Source organism: Carcharodon carcharias, chromosome 26, assembly GCF_017639515.1.
Source record: "Carcharodon carcharias isolate sCarCar2 chromosome 26, sCarCar2.pri, whole genome shotgun sequence".
Lineage (NCBI taxonomy): Eukaryota > Metazoa > Chordata > Chondrichthyes > Lamniformes > Lamnidae > Carcharodon > Carcharodon carcharias.
This window is the reverse complement of record NC_054492.1, coordinates 30,503,601-30,522,179: the sequence shown is the minus strand read 5'-3', so window position 1 is coordinate 30,522,179 and position 18,579 is coordinate 30,503,601. Positions and strand designations below refer to the sequence as shown.

Genomic DNA, 18,579 nt, shown 5'->3' with positions numbered 1-18,579 from the left:
TTCAGAATTAAAATATTACTGGCAAGGCCCGCATTTATTGCCCATCCCTAGTTGTCTTTGAGAAAGTCATGGTGACTGCCTTCTTGAACCACTGCAGTTCACGTTGGTAGAGTACCCTTACATTGCTGTTAGGCAAGGAGTTCCAGGATGACCTAGATGATGGCGTATCCAACTCAGGATGATGTGTGACTTGGAAGGGAACCTGGAGCTTGAACACCCAACCTTCTGACTCAGGCAAGAATGCTTCTGCTGTGCCTAGTTGATGTGTCGATCTTCTACTATCCCTTGCCTGGCCTCTTGACCCTTGGTTGAAAAGTCATTGCAAGTGGCATTGGCTAATTAGAGTACCAGGATGAAGTGGCACATCTGGTTGAAAATAATACTTTTATTGGTGAAGATGTTCACTTGTATTTTACTTTAAAATGATTTTCCATTATTCCCCATCCTTTTGTCTCAACACGTGCACCAGTTGTGATTGAGTGGGTGGATGGAACCCTGTGGGAGGTGTGCAGAAGCAGCTTGCTGATAACTCACCCCGGATGTTCCTTCTCCATCCCATCATCAGCGGAAGCAGCTGGTGTGTATTGGGCACCTCCCACAGCCTCACTGATGGGAGAATATAGCTGCATGCAGTAGCAGTCGCCAGGCCCGATCTCTTGTCTTAAATGCTCTGTGCCCCCTCTTGTCGAAGCACCAACTTGCGCAGAATTGCTTCAGTCATGCAAAAGTTAACATTTCGACATGTTTAACTGCTGCTCCTTCTGTTTTAGGCAAAAGCCTGATGCAGCTTTACCGGGAGACGTAACACCAGTCGTATCCTCTGAAGACTATTCTGTGCGCTACCAGCGGCACTTGAACGTTTACATGTACACCATCAACAACCCCCAGGGAGCAGAGTGCAACAGCATGGAACACAACATCAGTGAACTGCAGAGATACATCGAGTCTCACAGATGCGAAATGGTAAGAAGCAATCAGTTTCCTAAAGCCTTTCCTGTCATTTTGTTGTTGAAAGCTTATAAATAATATCTTTAACAATGACACAAGATGTATAAGAAAATGCATTAAACATGCAACACAATTTGTACAAGAATATGAAAATTAGAAATTATTCTATTACATTCACATGGGGGTAGGACTGTTAAATGTCTGTGTAATTAATTTAATTAGTGTTTCTTTCAAAACTAGTCGCAGGAACATTGGAATTACTGTTCAAAGAAAGACCAAAGTCCTAGATCTTGTTTATCTTCTACCATCTTGTAGCAACATGATACAATGGTGATACAACTAATGTTAACTAATCACAGCAAGCAATCTTCCATACGGAAAAACTTCCTACAATTACCTGCATCTTCATGTTAATTAGCAATATGCTAATTATTATTTACCATTGTGAATATTAATCATGCAACTGCTGTGAAGAACAGTCCCAACTTATCACCTTGCCATACAAAGCCATACTACATGAACCTAGACAAAGATTGCTGGCAAATCACTTGGCGATGGAGAAGGCAATTGGGTTTTCACCTAGTGCGGCTCCCCTGCAGAAGTCACAACAATGCCTGAGAACAAAAGTCCCAGATTATTCACCACCTCCATGCACCCCCCCCCCCCCCTCCCTGACCCCCACACTTCTCCTTTTTCCACTTTTATCTGATCAAGGGCTGTTGAAGCAGATTGGCGTGGCCCTACTTTGGTTTTTACTGAGGGGTAGCTCAACAGAGCACTGTTACCAAACCTGAAACACTGGTTTGTATTGGTTTGGTTCCACATTGCGCAGCACGTTCGTGACCTAAACATTGAGGTTAGAAAATCATTTTTACGAGTGTAATAGTTAATCTTACTGAGCTCATTGTTTACCATTGACCCTGCTGTTTTCCTTAAAATGCCCTTGTTTTGGTCATGTTGACATGCCGATCAGGTATAATTACCAAGGACCATGGAGGGGTTTGCAATTACAATAAAAAGCAGAACAGATGGTGCTTTACTTAATGGGTTTCAGATGTCCAAGTGTAATCGATCTTCACAATTGGGATATTGGTTGATGTGTCTAGGCCTATGCTAATTAGACTGTGTGTTCCAAGATTGCAATAATTACTCACAAATTATCTATATTATTATGGGTTTGTAGATTGGAGAATTTATTGTTAAGAACACCCAGATGTTCTTTTCTAACCGGAACAGCATTTGTGTTTTTATGATTGGTGCCAGGTTAAACATTATGGCCTAATAATAAATATTTTATATTAGTGTAAAATTGTATTTCGATTGTAGTCCTGGGAGTGGGGAAGTGTGAAATTTTCAATATAATTTAGAACAATAAGAAACGCAGAGCAAGTAATAGGTTTTATTTCAACATTGGGTTGTGTCTGAATAGCCATCTTGAGATGTGGAACCACTGGCCTGAGAAAATGGAGAACACTAGTGGGAGGACTAATTGGGGTAATGAATTAATTCTGCATTTGCAACGGGACTGTCTGAAATGCTTTCTGCTCCTTGCATTAAAGTTGCAAAGTAGATCTGGAGTCAGGGGCCAACCTAATATCTGAGCAAAGAGAATTGAAACTCCCTGGAGTCTGATCTCTAGCTTTAGATTATAATTTTAGCATTGGTGTGAAGCAAAGCAAAAGAACTGCTTTGTGCAGATGTACCCTTGTAAAATAAAAACAGCCTGAGGGTGTCCCATGGGAAACATGCTGACTTAAGTGAGACTGTACTGGTACCAATATGATAAATAAGCCTGGTCAAAAATCTGCCACTAGTATATCTCAGCACAGTAATGCCTTTATTGAAATAGCACAGCTATTAATTGATTTTTCCGCTTTTTATTTTGAAATAGGGTACGCTTTCTACACCATCCCATCAGTCGCAGCCCGGACTATCACAACCTGTTGAAACTGTTGAAAATTTAAGAACTGAAGAGGGTTGTAAATCCAATAGCACCGGCATCATTGCACAAATGCCAGCTGAAATACCTGCTGAGCAGTCAGCTTGTCTGAAATCAACCCCACTTGAGAGCATGCCAGTTGATGAACAAGAGTTGACTGATTGGTGTCCTGAGGCAAAAAATGCAAAGGATCAAGGAAATATCACCGAAAATAATATTACTGAGCCAGAATTGGAGGATGAAGCAGCCAGTTCTGAAGCTATGAGCTTGCACTTGGAGCTGGAAGGACAACAGAAGGAGTCTGGGTTGATGGTAGACTCTGGGAATATAGCAAGTAACGTGCAGAATGTATCTGATGTGGAGTGTGATAAAAACAGTCTATCCTGTGATGAAGCTCATGTGGAAACTACAATATCATCTGAAGAACTTGAGTCCAGTCAAGTGTGTGTGCTCACTGAAGATGCTCCGCAAGGGGAAATGATGGACAGTGTGATGAATGTAGATAGTGGCAGCCCTGACAATAAAACAATAGACTCTGTAACAGGTCTTGATGAAGTAAAGGTGGAACCTGCTCTGATTGAGGGAAGTAAGTCCGAAGAGGTCAAAAATCATGTTGAATTGGTCACTGATACAAATATCCTGAGTGATGATAGTGGGTCAACAGAGGAATATGTCCAGGCGACAGATTGTCAGCTGAACAATGGAAGTCCTCCACTCACTGAACAGATTGCAGAATTGAAGGTAGATATGGAGTTGAGCAATGATGAGCCCAGTGCAGATGTTGATGGCTCACACTTCGGTGTAATTAATGAATCTAATGTTGAAGCTGACTTAGAGGTAAAAAGTGATAAAATGTTTGCAAATTCACAAGACTTGATCTCCGATTCAGTTAAGGAATGTGAAGGAGTAAACCACAAAATGACTGAAGAGGCAGAGACTGCACAGAATCTCGAAATGTCTGAAATGCTTTATTCATTGGATGACAATAAGGACTATGAACAGACTTGCCCTACATCAGAAGGGCTACTTTTAAATGTCTTAGAAAGTGAACCTGAACAAAATGATGATCAATTGGAAATGGACTGTCTTTGTGATGATGAGTGGTCTAAACAAGTTGATGCATTGCTAGAAACTGCTTCTGATTCCAGCTTGGGTGAGGACCATATAGTGTCAACAGAAATCCAATCGATTGTGGATATAAACAAAGGAGCTTCTGAAAGTGAGCATATTGAAGTTTTGTTGTCATCGGATTGCAGCTCGGAAGAAGAGCCATCTTGGTTGCCAGCTGCAGTGGAAAGTCCAACTGCACTCAGTGAAGGTGATGGTCCCCAAGGAGGTAAAAGGACATTGGCATTCTTATCCAAACCTACTGATGCAGTTGTGTATCCCCAGAACCAGGAAGTGTTACTTAGTATAGTTGAGGAACCTGCTGATTATATGGTGAACAGTTCTTCAGATTCTGAGGATCATTTTCAACAAAATGGGGAGCCTTCAATTGTAGATAAGGATGATGCCTGGGTGAACGAAGATAATGGATTAGGAAGTGAAGCAAATGGCAAAAATGAAAACTTTTTCCTTCAAGATGAAAAGATTAACACTATTCCTTTGGATACAAAAGCGATGCAGTATCCTACTGATCAAAAATTTAACACCATGCTGGATGCAAATGGGAATTTAGAAACAGTTGCTTCGAAAGGTAAAGACACTGCCAGAGTGTGATCTTGTTAGATTTAAATGTCATATTGTTTGCATGCTTCATTTATAGTGCTTTTCTTTAATTACGGAAAAACAATCACCGTTTCAGGACAGTAACTTTTCTGTGTAAGTATATGAAATTGCGTATATTTGGAGAATGTGAATTAAGGACTCACAGTACACTCAACTAAAGATGCACACCACAAAATTCACTGACTAAAATTGGCGTTTCCTCAGCATGTTCAGACAGCATAGTGATGAAGTACTGAAGGACCGCCAAGTGATGCTGTGGTAGTACATCCAGTTAAGAGAGGAGTGTGCAAAAGTGAACAGAGCTGTAGTGAAGTAAGGTGAAGGCTTGGAGCATCTTGGGCTAATTAGCCTGACTCCAAAGTCAATTTGGACCTTGACTTTGGAATGTGTGATTCTTTTATGACAGTGTGAAATGAAACTGCTTTACAGGGTTACCACGGTTGCAATGTAAATGCAGCTGGGTTAATTAAGGCCCTCAATAGTGAGTGAATGTTAATTTGCCCCTTCAATTGCCAGTTTAGACTGGCATTTTTGTACATTTCCTTCCTGCATTGACTCCATCTCCTACTATTATTTCCTTTCTGTACATGTTCCATGGTTAAAACAGGGCTGCATTTGCCACTGGCTCTCCAGTGTGATTTAATTTTTAAAATTCGCCTCTCCCTCTCTCACCCTGTGCAAAAGGACCTTGCTGCATAACAGCTCTTCTACCTGATTCACCAACTAAAATCCAACCATGGACATTAAACTGGGCACATATTGAATGCCTAGTAGATGGAGGACAGGTCTGCAGATGGTATTGATGATTTTTTATTCATTCATTGGATGTGGGCATTGCTGGCTGAGCCAGTATTTATTGCCCATTCGTAGTTGCCCTTGAGAAGATGGTGGTGAGTTGCCTTCTTGAACCGCAGCAGCCCATATGGTGTAGGTGCACCCACAGTGCTAGTAGGGAGGGAGTTCCAGGATTTTGTCCAGTGACAGTGAAGGAACGGTGATATATTTCCAAGTCAGGATGGTGGGTGGCTTGGAGAGGAACTTCCAGGTGGTGGTGTTCCCATGTGTCTGCTGCCCTTGTCCTTCCAGATGGTAGTGGTCATGAGTTTGAAAAGTACTGTCTAAGGAGCCTTAGTGAGTTCCTGCAGTGCATCTTGTACATGTTACACACTGCTGCCACTGTGTCAATGGTGGAGGAAGTCAATGTTTGTGGATGGGGTACCAATCAAGTGCATGGCTTTATTCTGGATTGTGTCAAGCTCCTTGAGTGTTGTTGGAGCTGGACTCATCCAGGTGAGTGGAGAGTATTCCATCACACTCCTGACTTGTGCCTTGTAGATGGCCAACAGGCTTTGGGGAGTCAGGAGGTAAGTTACTTGCTGCAGGGTTCCTAGCCTTTGACCTGCTCTTGTAGCCACAATATTTTATGGCTCGTCCAGTTCTGTTTCTGGTCAGTGGTAACCCCCAGGTTGTTGATAGTGGGGGAATTCAGCGATAGTAATGCCAGTGAATGTCAAGGGGAGCTGGACATATTCTCTTTTGTTGGAGATGGTCATTACTTGGTGCTTCTGTGGTGTGAATGTTACTTTCACTTGTTAGTCCAAGCCTGGATATTGTCCAGGTCTTAATGCATTTGGACGTGAACTGCTTTAGTATCTGAGGAGCTGTGAATGGTGCTGAATGTTGAGCAACCATCAGCAAACATCCCCACTTCTGACCTTAAGATGGAAGGAAGGTGATTGATAAAGCAGCTGAAGGTGGTTGGGCTGAGGACACTACCCTGAGGAACTCCTGCAGTGATGCCCTGGAACTGAGATGATTGACCTCCCAACAACCACAACCAGCTTCCTTTGTCCTAAGTATGACTCCAACCAATGGAGAGTTCTCCCCCTGATTCCTAGTGACTCCTATTTTGCTAGGGCTCCTTGATGCCACACTCGGTCAAATGCTGCCTTGATGTCAAGGCCAGTCACTCTCATCTCTGGAGTTCAGCTTTTTTGCCCATGTTTGAACCAAGGCTGTAATGAGATCAGGAGCTGAGTGACCCTGACGGAACCCAAACTGAACATCAATGAGCAGTTTATTGCTAAGCAAGTGCCGCTTGATAGCACTGTTGGTGACCCCTTCCATCACTTCACTGATGATTGAGAGTAGACTGATGGGGTAGTAACTGGCCGAGTTAAATTTGTCCTGCTTTTTAGGTACAGGACATACCTCAGCAATTTTCCACATTGCAGGGTAGATGCCAATGTTGTAGCTGTAGTGGAACAGCTTGGCCAGGGGCATGGCAAGTTCTGGAGCATAAGTCTTTAGAACTATTGCCAAAATATTTTCAGGTCCCAAAGCCTTTGCCTTATTCAGGGCCTTGGGCTGCTCCTTTATATCTCGTGGAATAAATCTAATTGGCTCAAGACTGGCATCTGTGATCCTGGGGACCTCCGGAGGAGGCCGAGATGGGTCATCTACTGGTCGGGGGTCGGGTGGGGTGTGCTTTGGGGAGTTGTCAGGGGAATGGGGTGTTAGTTGGTGATGCGGGGTTCATGTCTGGAGGATGGTCAGGAGAAGTCAGGATTGTCAGGGTAGTCCACGGTGAGGGGTGGGGGGGGGATGTCAGGAGGATAGTCGGGGGTTTGGGAGGGTTGTGGGGTGGTAGTTGGGTGGTCAAGAGGGTGGTGGGTGGATGGCCGGGGGTGGGGTGGGGAGAGTAGTGGTGGGGGGCTAGTCAAGAGGGTCAAGGGGGTGTGGGGTTGGTAGTAGTGTTTTGGGAGGGCAGTCGGGTGGTCAGGGTGTGGGGTGAGTGGTCGGGGGTGTGCTTGGGAGAGTAGTTGGGGGATGTTGGTGTAGTCGGGTGATCAGGGGGGGTGTAGGGAGGATCATTGGTGGTGGGGGAGGTACTGGTAGTTGGGGGATCAGTAGCATAACTACCCAGGAGTTAGAACTGGTTTTAATCCTTCTAACTTTTCCTGGGTAACTATTCTGCTGTCCGAAGTCTCTGACTTTAAATCCGAGATTCGCAGGGTAGTTGCGCAATGGAAGTCCAAGCTTCCCTGGCAATTCCCGTGTAGTCGCTGTGTGGAAACTCCCGAGGGGTCCTCCAGTGCATCTTCCGGGGTACGACCATCCGGAGACCAGAAGATCTGGGCCAATACAGCAGCTGTTAAGAATGAATATTCTGGCGAACTTTTACTGACCTTTGCTTTGCTACTTTGAAAGGACATGAGCATTTACCAGCACCCCTTCCTAGAGGAAGGTGTGGAATATTGTTCTGGGTGTTGTCAGAGGCCTGGAAATGGATTACTGCTTGACGAGACCAGGAAGAAGCAAAATAGATGTTACAAGTTGATAATTCTTTGTTTCTTGAAGCAGCAGACACTTTTTTGACACTGTTTTTTGTTGATCAGTCTCTGTCTCGGTAGATTGCAGTGCTGGCCAGGTTGGGTGGGACCCAGTACGATTTGGTGGGAGCCTGGATGTTCAATAAATAGGCTGGCAATAAATAAACAATCATTTCAGTGATTGTTGTTCGTGCTGTGTTTTGAAGGTATAAATAGTTTTGGGTACAATTTAAGTGCATGTTCCTGCGAAAAATAACTTGTGCATGGGAGTGGGGAGATGCAACTTGAACTAATATTTTATAATCTGGCACTAGTGTTGTCTTTTGATACTGAGTTGCTGTTGTGTAGTTACAGCAATGACGCCATCTGGCATCTCCCCAAGATCCAGTGCTTCCGACCAAATGACTCCACAGAGCTTCTTTTGATTTATTTTCTCTCTATCGATGTTCTCTTTCGCATCTCTTCTCTCTGTTCTTCCTCCACCCACCCCTTCCTCCCTCACTCCCTTCATCGACCCCTCCTTCCTCTGTCCCTCTCTCATAGACCCCTTTGCTGCTATTATTTTGTAGTATTTTTGGATTGCAGTGAAGGCCTGTTACTGGGCTTACATAAACCAACTTTAAAATGTTTAGTAAAGCTTCTGTGTGGCCAATTTCTTAGAATGGTTATAGCTCAGAAGGAGGCCATTTGTCCCATTCTCTCTGTGCCAGAAATAAGAAAACAGAATGCAACCCCAATGGTTCAGTTGCTTGAGGGGATGGGTAGTTAGCTGAGTCATACAGAGATAAAAGTGCAAGGCTGGATCAGCAGAGTGTGTGCCGAGTTAGCTCTGCGTTGACGGGGCACTGCAATTGACTTCCATCCTCCTGGACTAGGGAGTGGAAAATCGGGTATGAGTCAACATCTAGCGAGCCGGAGATTAGCGGTACCACACCCAAAATAAATTATTTGGTGTCTGTTCACCAATCCCTGCTTTGTGTGCTTCTACCTGCCCCGCTGTTGTCTGTGCTCTTCTCTCCTGAAGAGGCTAACTCAGGCTGGATTAGAGTTTCCTGTGAGCAGGGTGCTGCCTTGTACCTTGTCCAAGTTGCCATTCATGCCTTGCCTGTCATGGACAGTGAGTTAAGGGGCTGCTTGACCACATAGCACATGATAAGAAGTTTTAGCCCCGTCCTAGCGAATGTGAATGGGTCTGCATTGTACATTCCAACCAGGGCCATTGAATTGCAGTATGCGTCCTGACAAGCTTTTCATCTCACTCCTCAACCCAGATGAACTGAACTCAATTATAGCATCCTTACAACAGCCCCATTTAGCTGTGCTGCCTATTCCTGGTTCAATTCCATGGGTAGTAAGAGGTGGCTGAGAGATCATTCTTGATGTACGAGCCTCGCTGGTGGGAGGTGGGCCATTTGACCATGATCCTGTACTCCAACAAATTGTTGCATTATTGGCCAACATGTCTCACTTACACAAAGCTATTCGGAGGAAGGCAATCGGGAGTAACTGCCAGATTAGAATATTTGACGATAGAAATAATCCTGCAGAACATAATGATTTCACTTTCAGAGGAACAGGTAATTACATCACTAGCGCTGAAAGTGATTTTATAAATGCCCTTCATGCTTTCAGGATTAGAGACAGGCTGGCATACCTTGTAAAAATGATGTAAAAGGTTTTTTTAAATTCAAATATGCATAATTTGCATAACGTTGTTAAAGATGGCCGATCAAATTGGTCCCAAGTCTGGCCTCAACTTTTGGGCAAGCCTCAATCTTGATTTCCTGGCCCCTTAGAATGTGAAGTAAGTATGTTGGCAGCTATCTTGCTGCATGGCCTCATCATGTTTGCTTTCAAGGGCTGAGGGATTTTTTACTGCCACCACTTGCTGGTGCTGTTTCTCCCAAGTTAAAGTGCTACACCTGTCGTTTTTTGGCTCAGCACACTTCTTTATACAAAAACGTTTGGCAGGGAGATGTTTTTAATGTTTGAGTCTGGTTGCAGTAGATTAATGTGCAGAGAACATGGGGACCTACCAAGGACATGAGCTGAATCTGTGCACAAAACCCAGCCTGTGGCACAGACATGAAGAGGACAAGGAAGTCTGGGGTTTCAGCTCTGTAGGTTTTTTCAAATTTTCTCTTGCAGAGCTCCCCTCCTGAAGACCCGGAACCCTGCCAATCCATTGTTCCCAGAAGCCCTTTGCTTCATTTTTAAGCCCAGACAGAACCTGGTGTGACTCTGGGGAAAATGGCATCACAGTCTGATCCTGTTCTTTCCCCTTGTCCACTGGGGAGTGTTGTAAGAGCTAACTGCCTTCTGCACCTCTTCAAATTTGAGTTTTTGCCCTTCACAGAAGAGAAATTTGACTAAACGCTCAGTAGTTACTCTCAGAAGTGGTGTGGACAGAAACCTGCAAACTTGTGCTGCAACATAGGCTCCATTCAGGGGATGCTTTGTGCCTTGGTGGAAAATAGAAATGTCTTAGATGGGTGATGATGCCTCTTATCCACAGCTCATTTGGCACTGGCAGCCAACATCTATTGTTCGACCACCAACTGTGATGGTTGGCGAAGAAACAAACAACATTTATCTTGAGCTGGTTTGTCATTTTCTAATTGAGTGCTCCGTTCTCAGTTCTGTTCAATATACGTCAAGTATCTATTGCTGAGGGGAAATTGGAGAAAAATAAGAAAATAAAAATATGGTCGGGGGTAAGAGAGTTGGACAAGAATGAGCAGAGGAAGATAGAGAGACAGTCATCATTCTTTTAGAGACACAACCAGTATCACTAGCCAAAGGGATGTCAGAGTCCAAGAATCTTTTGGTAGGGATCAGCCTGAAGAAATTTTAAGCAACACTGAATTTCAACAGAATCTGATTTATTATTCAGAATGTTAATTGTCTTGTAGAAGCGTTGTGAGGGGAGGGGGTGGGTGGGGGCCGCATGAGGGGCCACGGTGTGGGCACACATCTGGCGCTCCCACCAACATTTTACATGTGGTCAAAACGTTATTTAGCAGTATCTTACCTTATCACTTGTAACGCTCTTTATTGCAGGACTTCACAGGTGGAATACTTCTTGAGAGCTGGTTCGATCTAGTTACATAATTAATAATGCAAGTGACTGACCTTTTACGGCAGCTGCTCAACTCCAGGAGCCTGTCTGTCTGCTGCTATTGTGCCCCTGTATTTAGAAGGGTGGGGAATAGGAAGGTGATACTGCCCAGAATTGCTCTGTTCACTATGTGCTCTGAAATTATTGCCTGGTTGCTCTTTGTATTACTGCCTAGATCTTGCTACAAATAAACAAATGAGGTCTTTGGCTTCAGTTCTGTAATTCCATCAGTTACATACTGTATATCATTTATATCCATGCTTGACTCTGGATCATGTCTGTTTAGACAGCATGTGGAGCTTCTTAGTTTTGGGGGAAAAAAAATCCCTGAATTTATCTGTGATTAGTTTGGACTTTTTGAAAAGTGGATTAAAATCAGGAATGTCAAAAGCTTATTGGGAGTCAGAAGAAAAAAATACTTTATGCAGTTGAGAAAATCTGCCTGTATTGTGTGTGTCTACCATGTGTGCACTTGTATCATGCATGTCTGTGTAACCAGCATTTACTACTATTTGTTGCCAATGCTCATCTTATGTATGATCAGTATTTATTTTGAGAGAGAGAGAGAGAGTGGTGGGTTAGTGTTACTGTGTTAATTCTATGTGCATGCATAACAAGTAATGTGGTCACTATATACTCTATTCACTGTGTAGCGTGTGTGTTTGTATACTGTACAGGCAATATTCACTGTTTGTCATGTGCCTGAATGAGTATGCTCTATGAGCATTATTCACTCTTTGGGTATGATATTAGATGCCTCAACAATTGTGTGAAGTGCAGGAATGATGTACAGAAGTGCTCTGCATTTCCCAGTTTTACTTGTAGCTTTCATAGCAAAAGATTGAAAGATTTTGGATAGCCAGAACAGATTTTCAGTTCAAATCCAATGGGAAAGAAAGGGAAAACCAAGTTTTAAATTGCAGATTAATGGTGTAGATCCAAAGAATTTTGGTGAATTGATGGCAGTGTGGCCTGGGAGCAGGTAAGAACTTTGACAACACAAAGCCTGAATGACACATGGTGGCCAAGACCATTGGCTCGTGACTTTGGAAAGGGGAAAGAATTGTGGATTAGTGGTTAGCTAATTCAATGCCAAGTTGATGAAATAATACATCACATTAACTATCGTGAATAATGGAGCAAGCAATTGAGCCTGCAGCTCCTTTCAGAGGGTCAACATGGAAAGGGAAGTTTATTTGAAGCATCCTGAATGCAGAATCAATAAATATGCACTGGATGTGTGCATTTCCTTAACTTTGTATCACTGGAATCTTTGAAAGTCACAAATACAAGCTGAAAATGCTGGGAACACAGCACAGTTCCTCAAGCATCTAATGGAGAACAGACAGGTTAATGTTTAAAACGGCACTTATTTATTCCACAGCAGCTTCCGCCTGATTTGACTCTGAGGTCATTTATAGAAAAATACTTTGCTGGGCTTCTCCACCTAAAATTAGTATTTTGTTGTGTAGTTGAGTCTATAAAAGACGGACCGTTCAAAAGAATCTCTCCAAATCCGGAGCGTTGAATGTCTTTGGCAATGTAACAGAGCACCTCCAGAATAGAGAGGAAGTCTCATTGATTAACTTTGATTTCCTTTTGATTTTGTTTTCTGTCTCTTCTCACGGGAATGTTTTTATTATCCTGTGATGCTGAATTCTATTGCCCTATCTTGCTGTCCCTTGCTCTTATCTTCCATCTCTTGTTCCAAACCCTCGCACATCGACCCCTCTTCTCTCGCACTTTGCCCCCCACTTCTCTCGCACTTTGCCCCCCCTTCTCTCGCACTTTGCCACCCCTTGCCTTGCACTTTGCCCCCCCTTGCCTCGCACTTTGCCCCCCCTTGCCTCGCACTTTGCCCCCCCCTTGCCTCACACTTTGCCCCCCCTTGCCTCGCACTTTGCCCCCCTTGCCTCGCACTTTGCCCCCCTTGCCTCGCACTTTGCCCCCCCTTGCCTCGCACTTTGCCCCCCCTTGCCTCGCACTTTGCCCCCCCTTGCCTCGCACTTTGCCCCCCCTTGCCTCGCACTTTGCCCCCCCTTGCCTCGCACTTTGCCCCCCTTGCCTCGCACTTTGCCCCCCTTGCCTCGCACTTTGCCCCCCCTTGCCTCGCACTTTGCACCCCCTTGCCTCGCACTTTGCCCCCCCTTGCCTCGCACTTTGCCCCCCCCTTGCCTCGCACTTTGCTCCCCCTTGCCTCGCACTTTGCCCCCCCTTGCCTCGCACTTTGCCCCCCCTTGCCTCGCACTTTGCCCCCCCTTGCCTCGCACTTTGCCCCCCCTTGCCTCGCACTTTGCCCCCCCTTGCCTCGCACTTTGCCCCCCCTTGCCTCGCACTTTGCCCCCCCTTGCCTCGCACTTTGCCCCCCCTTGCCTCGCACTTTGCCCCCTCCTCTCGCACTTTGCCCCCCCCTTGCCTCGCACTTTGCCCCCCCCCTTGCCTCGCACTTTGCCCCCCCCTTGCCTCGCACTTTGCCCCCCCCTTGCCTCGCACTTTGCCCCCCTTGCCTCGCACTTTGCCCCCCCTTGCCTCGCACTTTGCCCCCCCTTGCCTCGCACTTTGCCCCCCCCTTGCCTCGCACTTTGCCCCCCCTTGCCTCGCACTTTGCCCCCTCTTGCCTCGCACTTTGCCCCCCCTTGCCTCGCACTTTGCCCCCCCTTGCCTCGCACTTTGCCCCCCCTTGCCTCGCACTTTGCCCCCCCTTGCCTCGCACTTTGCCCCCTCCTCTCGCACTTTGCCCCCCCCTTGCCTCGCACTTTGCCCCCCCCTTGCCTCGCACTTTGCCCCCCCCTTGCCTCGCACTTTGCCCCCTCCTCTCGCACTTTGCCCCCCCTCCTCTCGCACTTTGCCCCCCCTTGCCTCGCACTTTGCTCCCCCTTGCCTCGCACTTTGCCCCCCCTTGCCTCGCACTTTGCCCCCCCTTGCCTCGCACTTTGCCCCCCCTTGCCTCGCACTTTGCCCCCCCTTGCCTCGCACTTTGCCCCCCCTTGCCTCGCACTTTGCCCCCTCCTCTCGCACTTTGCCCCCCCTTGCCTCGCACTTTGCTCCCCCCTTGCCTCGCACTTTGCCCCCTCCTCTCGCACTTTGCCCCCCCTCCTCTCGCACTTTGCCCCCCCTCCTCTCGCACTTTGCCCCCCCTCCTCTCGCACTTTGCCCCCCCTTGCCTCGCACTTTGCTCCCCCTTGCCTCGCACTTTGCTCCCCCTTGCCTCGCACTTTGCTCCCCCTTGCCTCGCACTTCGCTCCCCCTTGCCTCGCACTTCGCTCCCCCTTGCCTCGCACTTCGCTCCCCCTTGCCTCGCACTTCGCTCCCCCTTGCCTCGCACTTCGCTCCCCCTTGCCTCGCACTTCGCTCCCCCTTGCCTCGCACTTCGCTCCCCCTTGCCTCGCACTTCGCTCCCCCTTGCCTCGCACTTCGCTCCCCCTTGCCTCGCACTTTGCCCCCCCTTGCCTGGCACTTTGGCCCCCCCTTGCCTGGCACTTTGGCCCCCCTTGCCTGGCACTTTGGCCCCCCTTGCCTGGCACTTTGGCCCCCCTTGCCTGGCACTTTGCCCCCCCTTGCCTGGCACTTTGCCCCCCCTTGCCTGGCACTTTGCCCCCCCTTGCCTGGCACTTTGCCCCCCCCTTGCCTGGCACTTTGCCCCCCCTTGCCTGGCACTTTGCCCCCCCTTGCCTGGCACTTTGCCCCCCCTTGCCTGGCACTTTGCCCCCCCTTGCCTGGCACTTTGCCCCCCCCTTGCCTGGCACTTTGCCCCCCCCTTGCCTGGCACTTTGCCCCCCCCTTGCCTGGCACTTTGCCCCCCCTTGCCTGGCACTTTGCCCCCCCCTTGCCTGGCACTTTGCCCCCCCTTGCCTGGCACTTTGCCCCCCCCTTGCCTGGCACTTTGCCCCCCCCTTGCCTGGCACTTTGCCCCCCCCTTGCCTGGCACTTTGCCCCCCCCTTGCCTGGCACTTTGCCCCCCCCTTGCCTGGCACTTTGCCCCCCCTTGCCTGGCACTTTGCCCCCCCTTGCCTGGCACTTTGCCCCCCCCTTGCCTGGCACTTTGCCCCCCCCCTTGCCTGGCACTTTGCCCCCCCCTTGCCTGGCACTTTGCCCCCCCCTTGCCTGGCACTTTGCCCCCCCCCTTGCCTGGCACTTTGCCCCCCCCTTGCCTGGCACTTTGCCCCCCCCTTGCCTGGCACTTTGCCCCCCCCTTGCCTGGCACTTTGCCCCCCCCCCTTGCCTGGCACTTTGCCCCCCCCTTGCCTGGCACTTTGCCCCCCCCTTGCCTGGCACTTTGCCCCCCCCTTGCCTGGCACTTTGCCCCCCCCTTGCCTGGCACTTTGCCCCCCCTTGCCTGGCACTTTGCCCCCCCCTTGCCTGGCACTTTGCCCCCCCCTTGCCTGGCACTTTGCCCCCCCTTGCCTGGCACTTTGCCCCCCCTTGCCTGGCACTTTGCCCCCCCTTGCCTGGCACTTTGCCCCCCCTTGCCTGGCACTTCCCCCCCCTCCCTCGCTCTTTTACCCCCCCTTCCCTCGCACTTTCCTCCACAGCCCCGACCCCTCTGGCTGTTTCCTCGCCCCCTCCCTCATCCTTGTACCTCCAGCTGGTGAATATCTTGCCCTCAGCATCTTGTGTGGATTACCTTTACTACAAAGCCACCCAGTGGTCATATTGAGTTCTGCAGTCTCTGAATTCTAACACACTGCACCATGAAATAAAAATCGGCCCCAAGCGTTCATATGTCCAAGTGTACTTACTGTACTAGAGGGGCTTCAGAGATTTAACACTTGGTAACATTTATCCACTGCCTTCCTCTGTCAGCTGTGAGGTGGAGGGATTCTCTGCCCACCCTAATTGGAGATCTAGCTTGTTTGCCATTAAAGCAGTCTGCTTAAAAACCCCATTGCATTGCATGATAATATACTGAACCTGATGTCCTTTTAAATAACAAGTCCTTTTTGGAAATTATATCTTTTTCTTGAGTAACCTTTTTGTGGGAGCCCTACCTTGAACTGAATGTTAGGAAGTGTCCGACACTGATTAGTGCTCTCGCTCTCCCCCTTCTGCACGGGGGTATCCTGTGTCGGGCCGGTTCCGGCTCACCTCTTCCTTCTACTTGTCTCAGCCCTCAGAGAATTTCAGTGCACGGGGAGACTGTGACTAAAATCTGCAGTTTGTTGCTCGAGCTGTGTCACCGGCCACTTCTCAGAAGTATAGATGCACTGGGCAGGTGATGGTGTCGTGGCAGTGAACTAGTAATGGTGAGAGCCAGGCTACTTTTCTGGGGACATGGCTTCAAATCCCACCATGGTAGCTAGTGGAATCGAATTTCAATTAATAATTGTGGAATTAAAAAGCTAGTTTTAGTACTGGTGACCATGAAACCACCAGATTGTCATTAAAAACCCACCTGGTTCCCTTTTAGGGAAGGAATTCTGCCACCCTTATCTGGTCTGGCCTACATGTGACTCCAGACCCACAGTAATGTGACTGACTCTTAACTGCCCTTTGAAATGGCCTAGAAAGCCACTCAGATAAAAACAAAAACAAAAAGCTGCGGATGCTGGAAATCCAAAACAAAAACAAAATTACCTGGAAAAACTCAGCAGGTCTGGCAGCATCGGCGGAGAAGAAAAGAGTTGACGTTTCGAGTCCTCATGACCCTTCAACAGTTCTGTCGAAGGGTCATGAGGACTCGAAACGTCAACTCTTTTCTTCTCCGCCGATGCTGCCAGACCTGCTGAGTTTTTCCAGGTAATTTTGTTTTTGTTTTAGAAAGCCACTCAGTTCAAGGGCAGTTAGGAATGGGCAACACCCACTTCCTATGAAATAATTTTTTATGAAGCAGCTGCTGAATCCTGAAAATTAGGTAATAAATGGCCTGAATTCTTTTGTCTCACCTCTTTTGATCATCTGCTCCATTCTCTCATTGTAAACATTAATGGAAGAGGTGGGGCATTTGCAGATTGTGAGAGAAACTTGTTTTGGGGATTTGACAAGTTTTTACTCAACTGAATGACATTACTCACGATGATTCAAACAGCGAAAAAAAAAAGCAACCCCTAGCATACCTTCGCGTTTAATGCTGACCCGCTGAAGGACACTGTTCCCTGTCTCTAGGATGTAATCTGCTTTTAGTTTGTCGCAGACCAGTTGGCAACACAGTTGACTGGTGATAAACTGCTTTATGGGGTTGAGAAAACTTGATGTTGGAAGGAGTTTGCTCACAAAACAATTGTGATGACATTCCCAAAATGAAGCAGTTGTTTATGAAGCACTCTGGGACATCCAGAGAACATGGAAAGGATTTACACAAATGCACATTTGTTCTTTCTGTCTGCAGTAACAGAGTGGTTGCTTGTCTCTGGTGAGCAGTGAAACTATATGTTGGTAGGTGGACATAGTGGTGCGTCTCTACTTTCTGCCCAGCATGCTCTGTTTATTAACCTGTTGACATCCCCCCTGCAGAGATCCAATAAATGTGATCAAGTCCATGTTAGGGTGCATTGTACATGGTCCTTGAAGGAGTGGACCTTTTACTCACTCTGCAGCCTTTTGTTTGTTTCACATGCAGATGCTCTTTTCCTTTTTGTTTTTGATCATCTTTCCCATGCTGAACCAAAAGCAGAATAGTGGATCTCTGCCTTACCCAAGGGCCACTGCCAATGGCTTGCTTCAACGACTGGAGTGGAGAAAAGTGACCTGTTCCACTTTGCAGACCTTCCACATTTTTTTGGGAGTGGGTTGTCTGCTGCAGTTCAGCTGTCTGTGTAATGGGGAATCACTGAGTCAGCTGGTGGGGGGTGAGGGGAGAGGAAGATGGAACAGAAAGAGACAGGATGAGCCTCATTCATTGGCGTGGTGGGTTTTTACACCAGTTGTCTTGTACTGCAATGCACCATAACTTTCCTTGAAAATGTTTTTTTTAATTTGTTCATGGGACGTGAGCATTGCTGGGAAGGCCAACACCATTGCAAATTGCCCTTGCGAAGGTGGTGACGAGCTGCCTTCTTGAACTACTGCAGTCCATGTGATGTAGGTACACCCACAGTGCTGTTTGAGAGGGCGTTCGGGATTTTGACCCAGCGACTGTTAAATAACAACGATATAGTTGTAAGGGTCAGGATGGCTGGGAGGGGAATTTGGAGGTGGTGGTGTTTCCATGCATCTGCTACCCTTGTCATTCTCGGTGCTACAGGTTTGGAAGGTGCTGTCTAAGGAGCCTTGGTGAGTTTCTGTAGTATATCTTTTAGATTGTACATGCTGCTGCCACTGTGCTTCGGTGGTCGAGGGAGTGAATGTTGAAGGTGGTGCATTGGGTGCCAATCAAGCAGGCTGCTTTGTCCTGGATGATGTCAAGCTTCTTGAGTGTTGTTGGAGCTGCACTCATCCAGGCAAGTGGAGAGTATTCCATCACACTCCTGACTTGTGCCTTGTAGATGGTGGGCAGGCTTTGGGGAGTCAGGAGGTGAGTTACTTTCAGCAGAATTCCCAGCCTCTAACCTGCTCTTGTAGCCACCGTATTTATGTGG

At 47.5% G+C, this 18,579-nt stretch overlaps 1 protein-coding gene across 11 annotated transcripts in view; it reads left to right on the top strand.

The window, feature by feature from the left end:
- LOC121270011 (A-kinase anchor protein 13-like) overlaps nt 1-18,579 on the top strand; it is a 394,374-nt gene that overhangs the window by 164,902 nt on the left and 210,893 nt on the right. For all 11 annotated transcript variants that reach the window (XM_041175277.1, XM_041175275.1, XM_041175276.1 and 8 more), the window contains 2 exons: nt 771-963; nt 2,840-4,583. In XM_041175277.1, the coding sequence (XP_041031211.1) occupies nt 771-963; nt 2,840-4,583 (1,937 nt within the window). The remainder of the gene's footprint in view (nt 1-770; nt 964-2,839; nt 4,584-18,579) is intronic.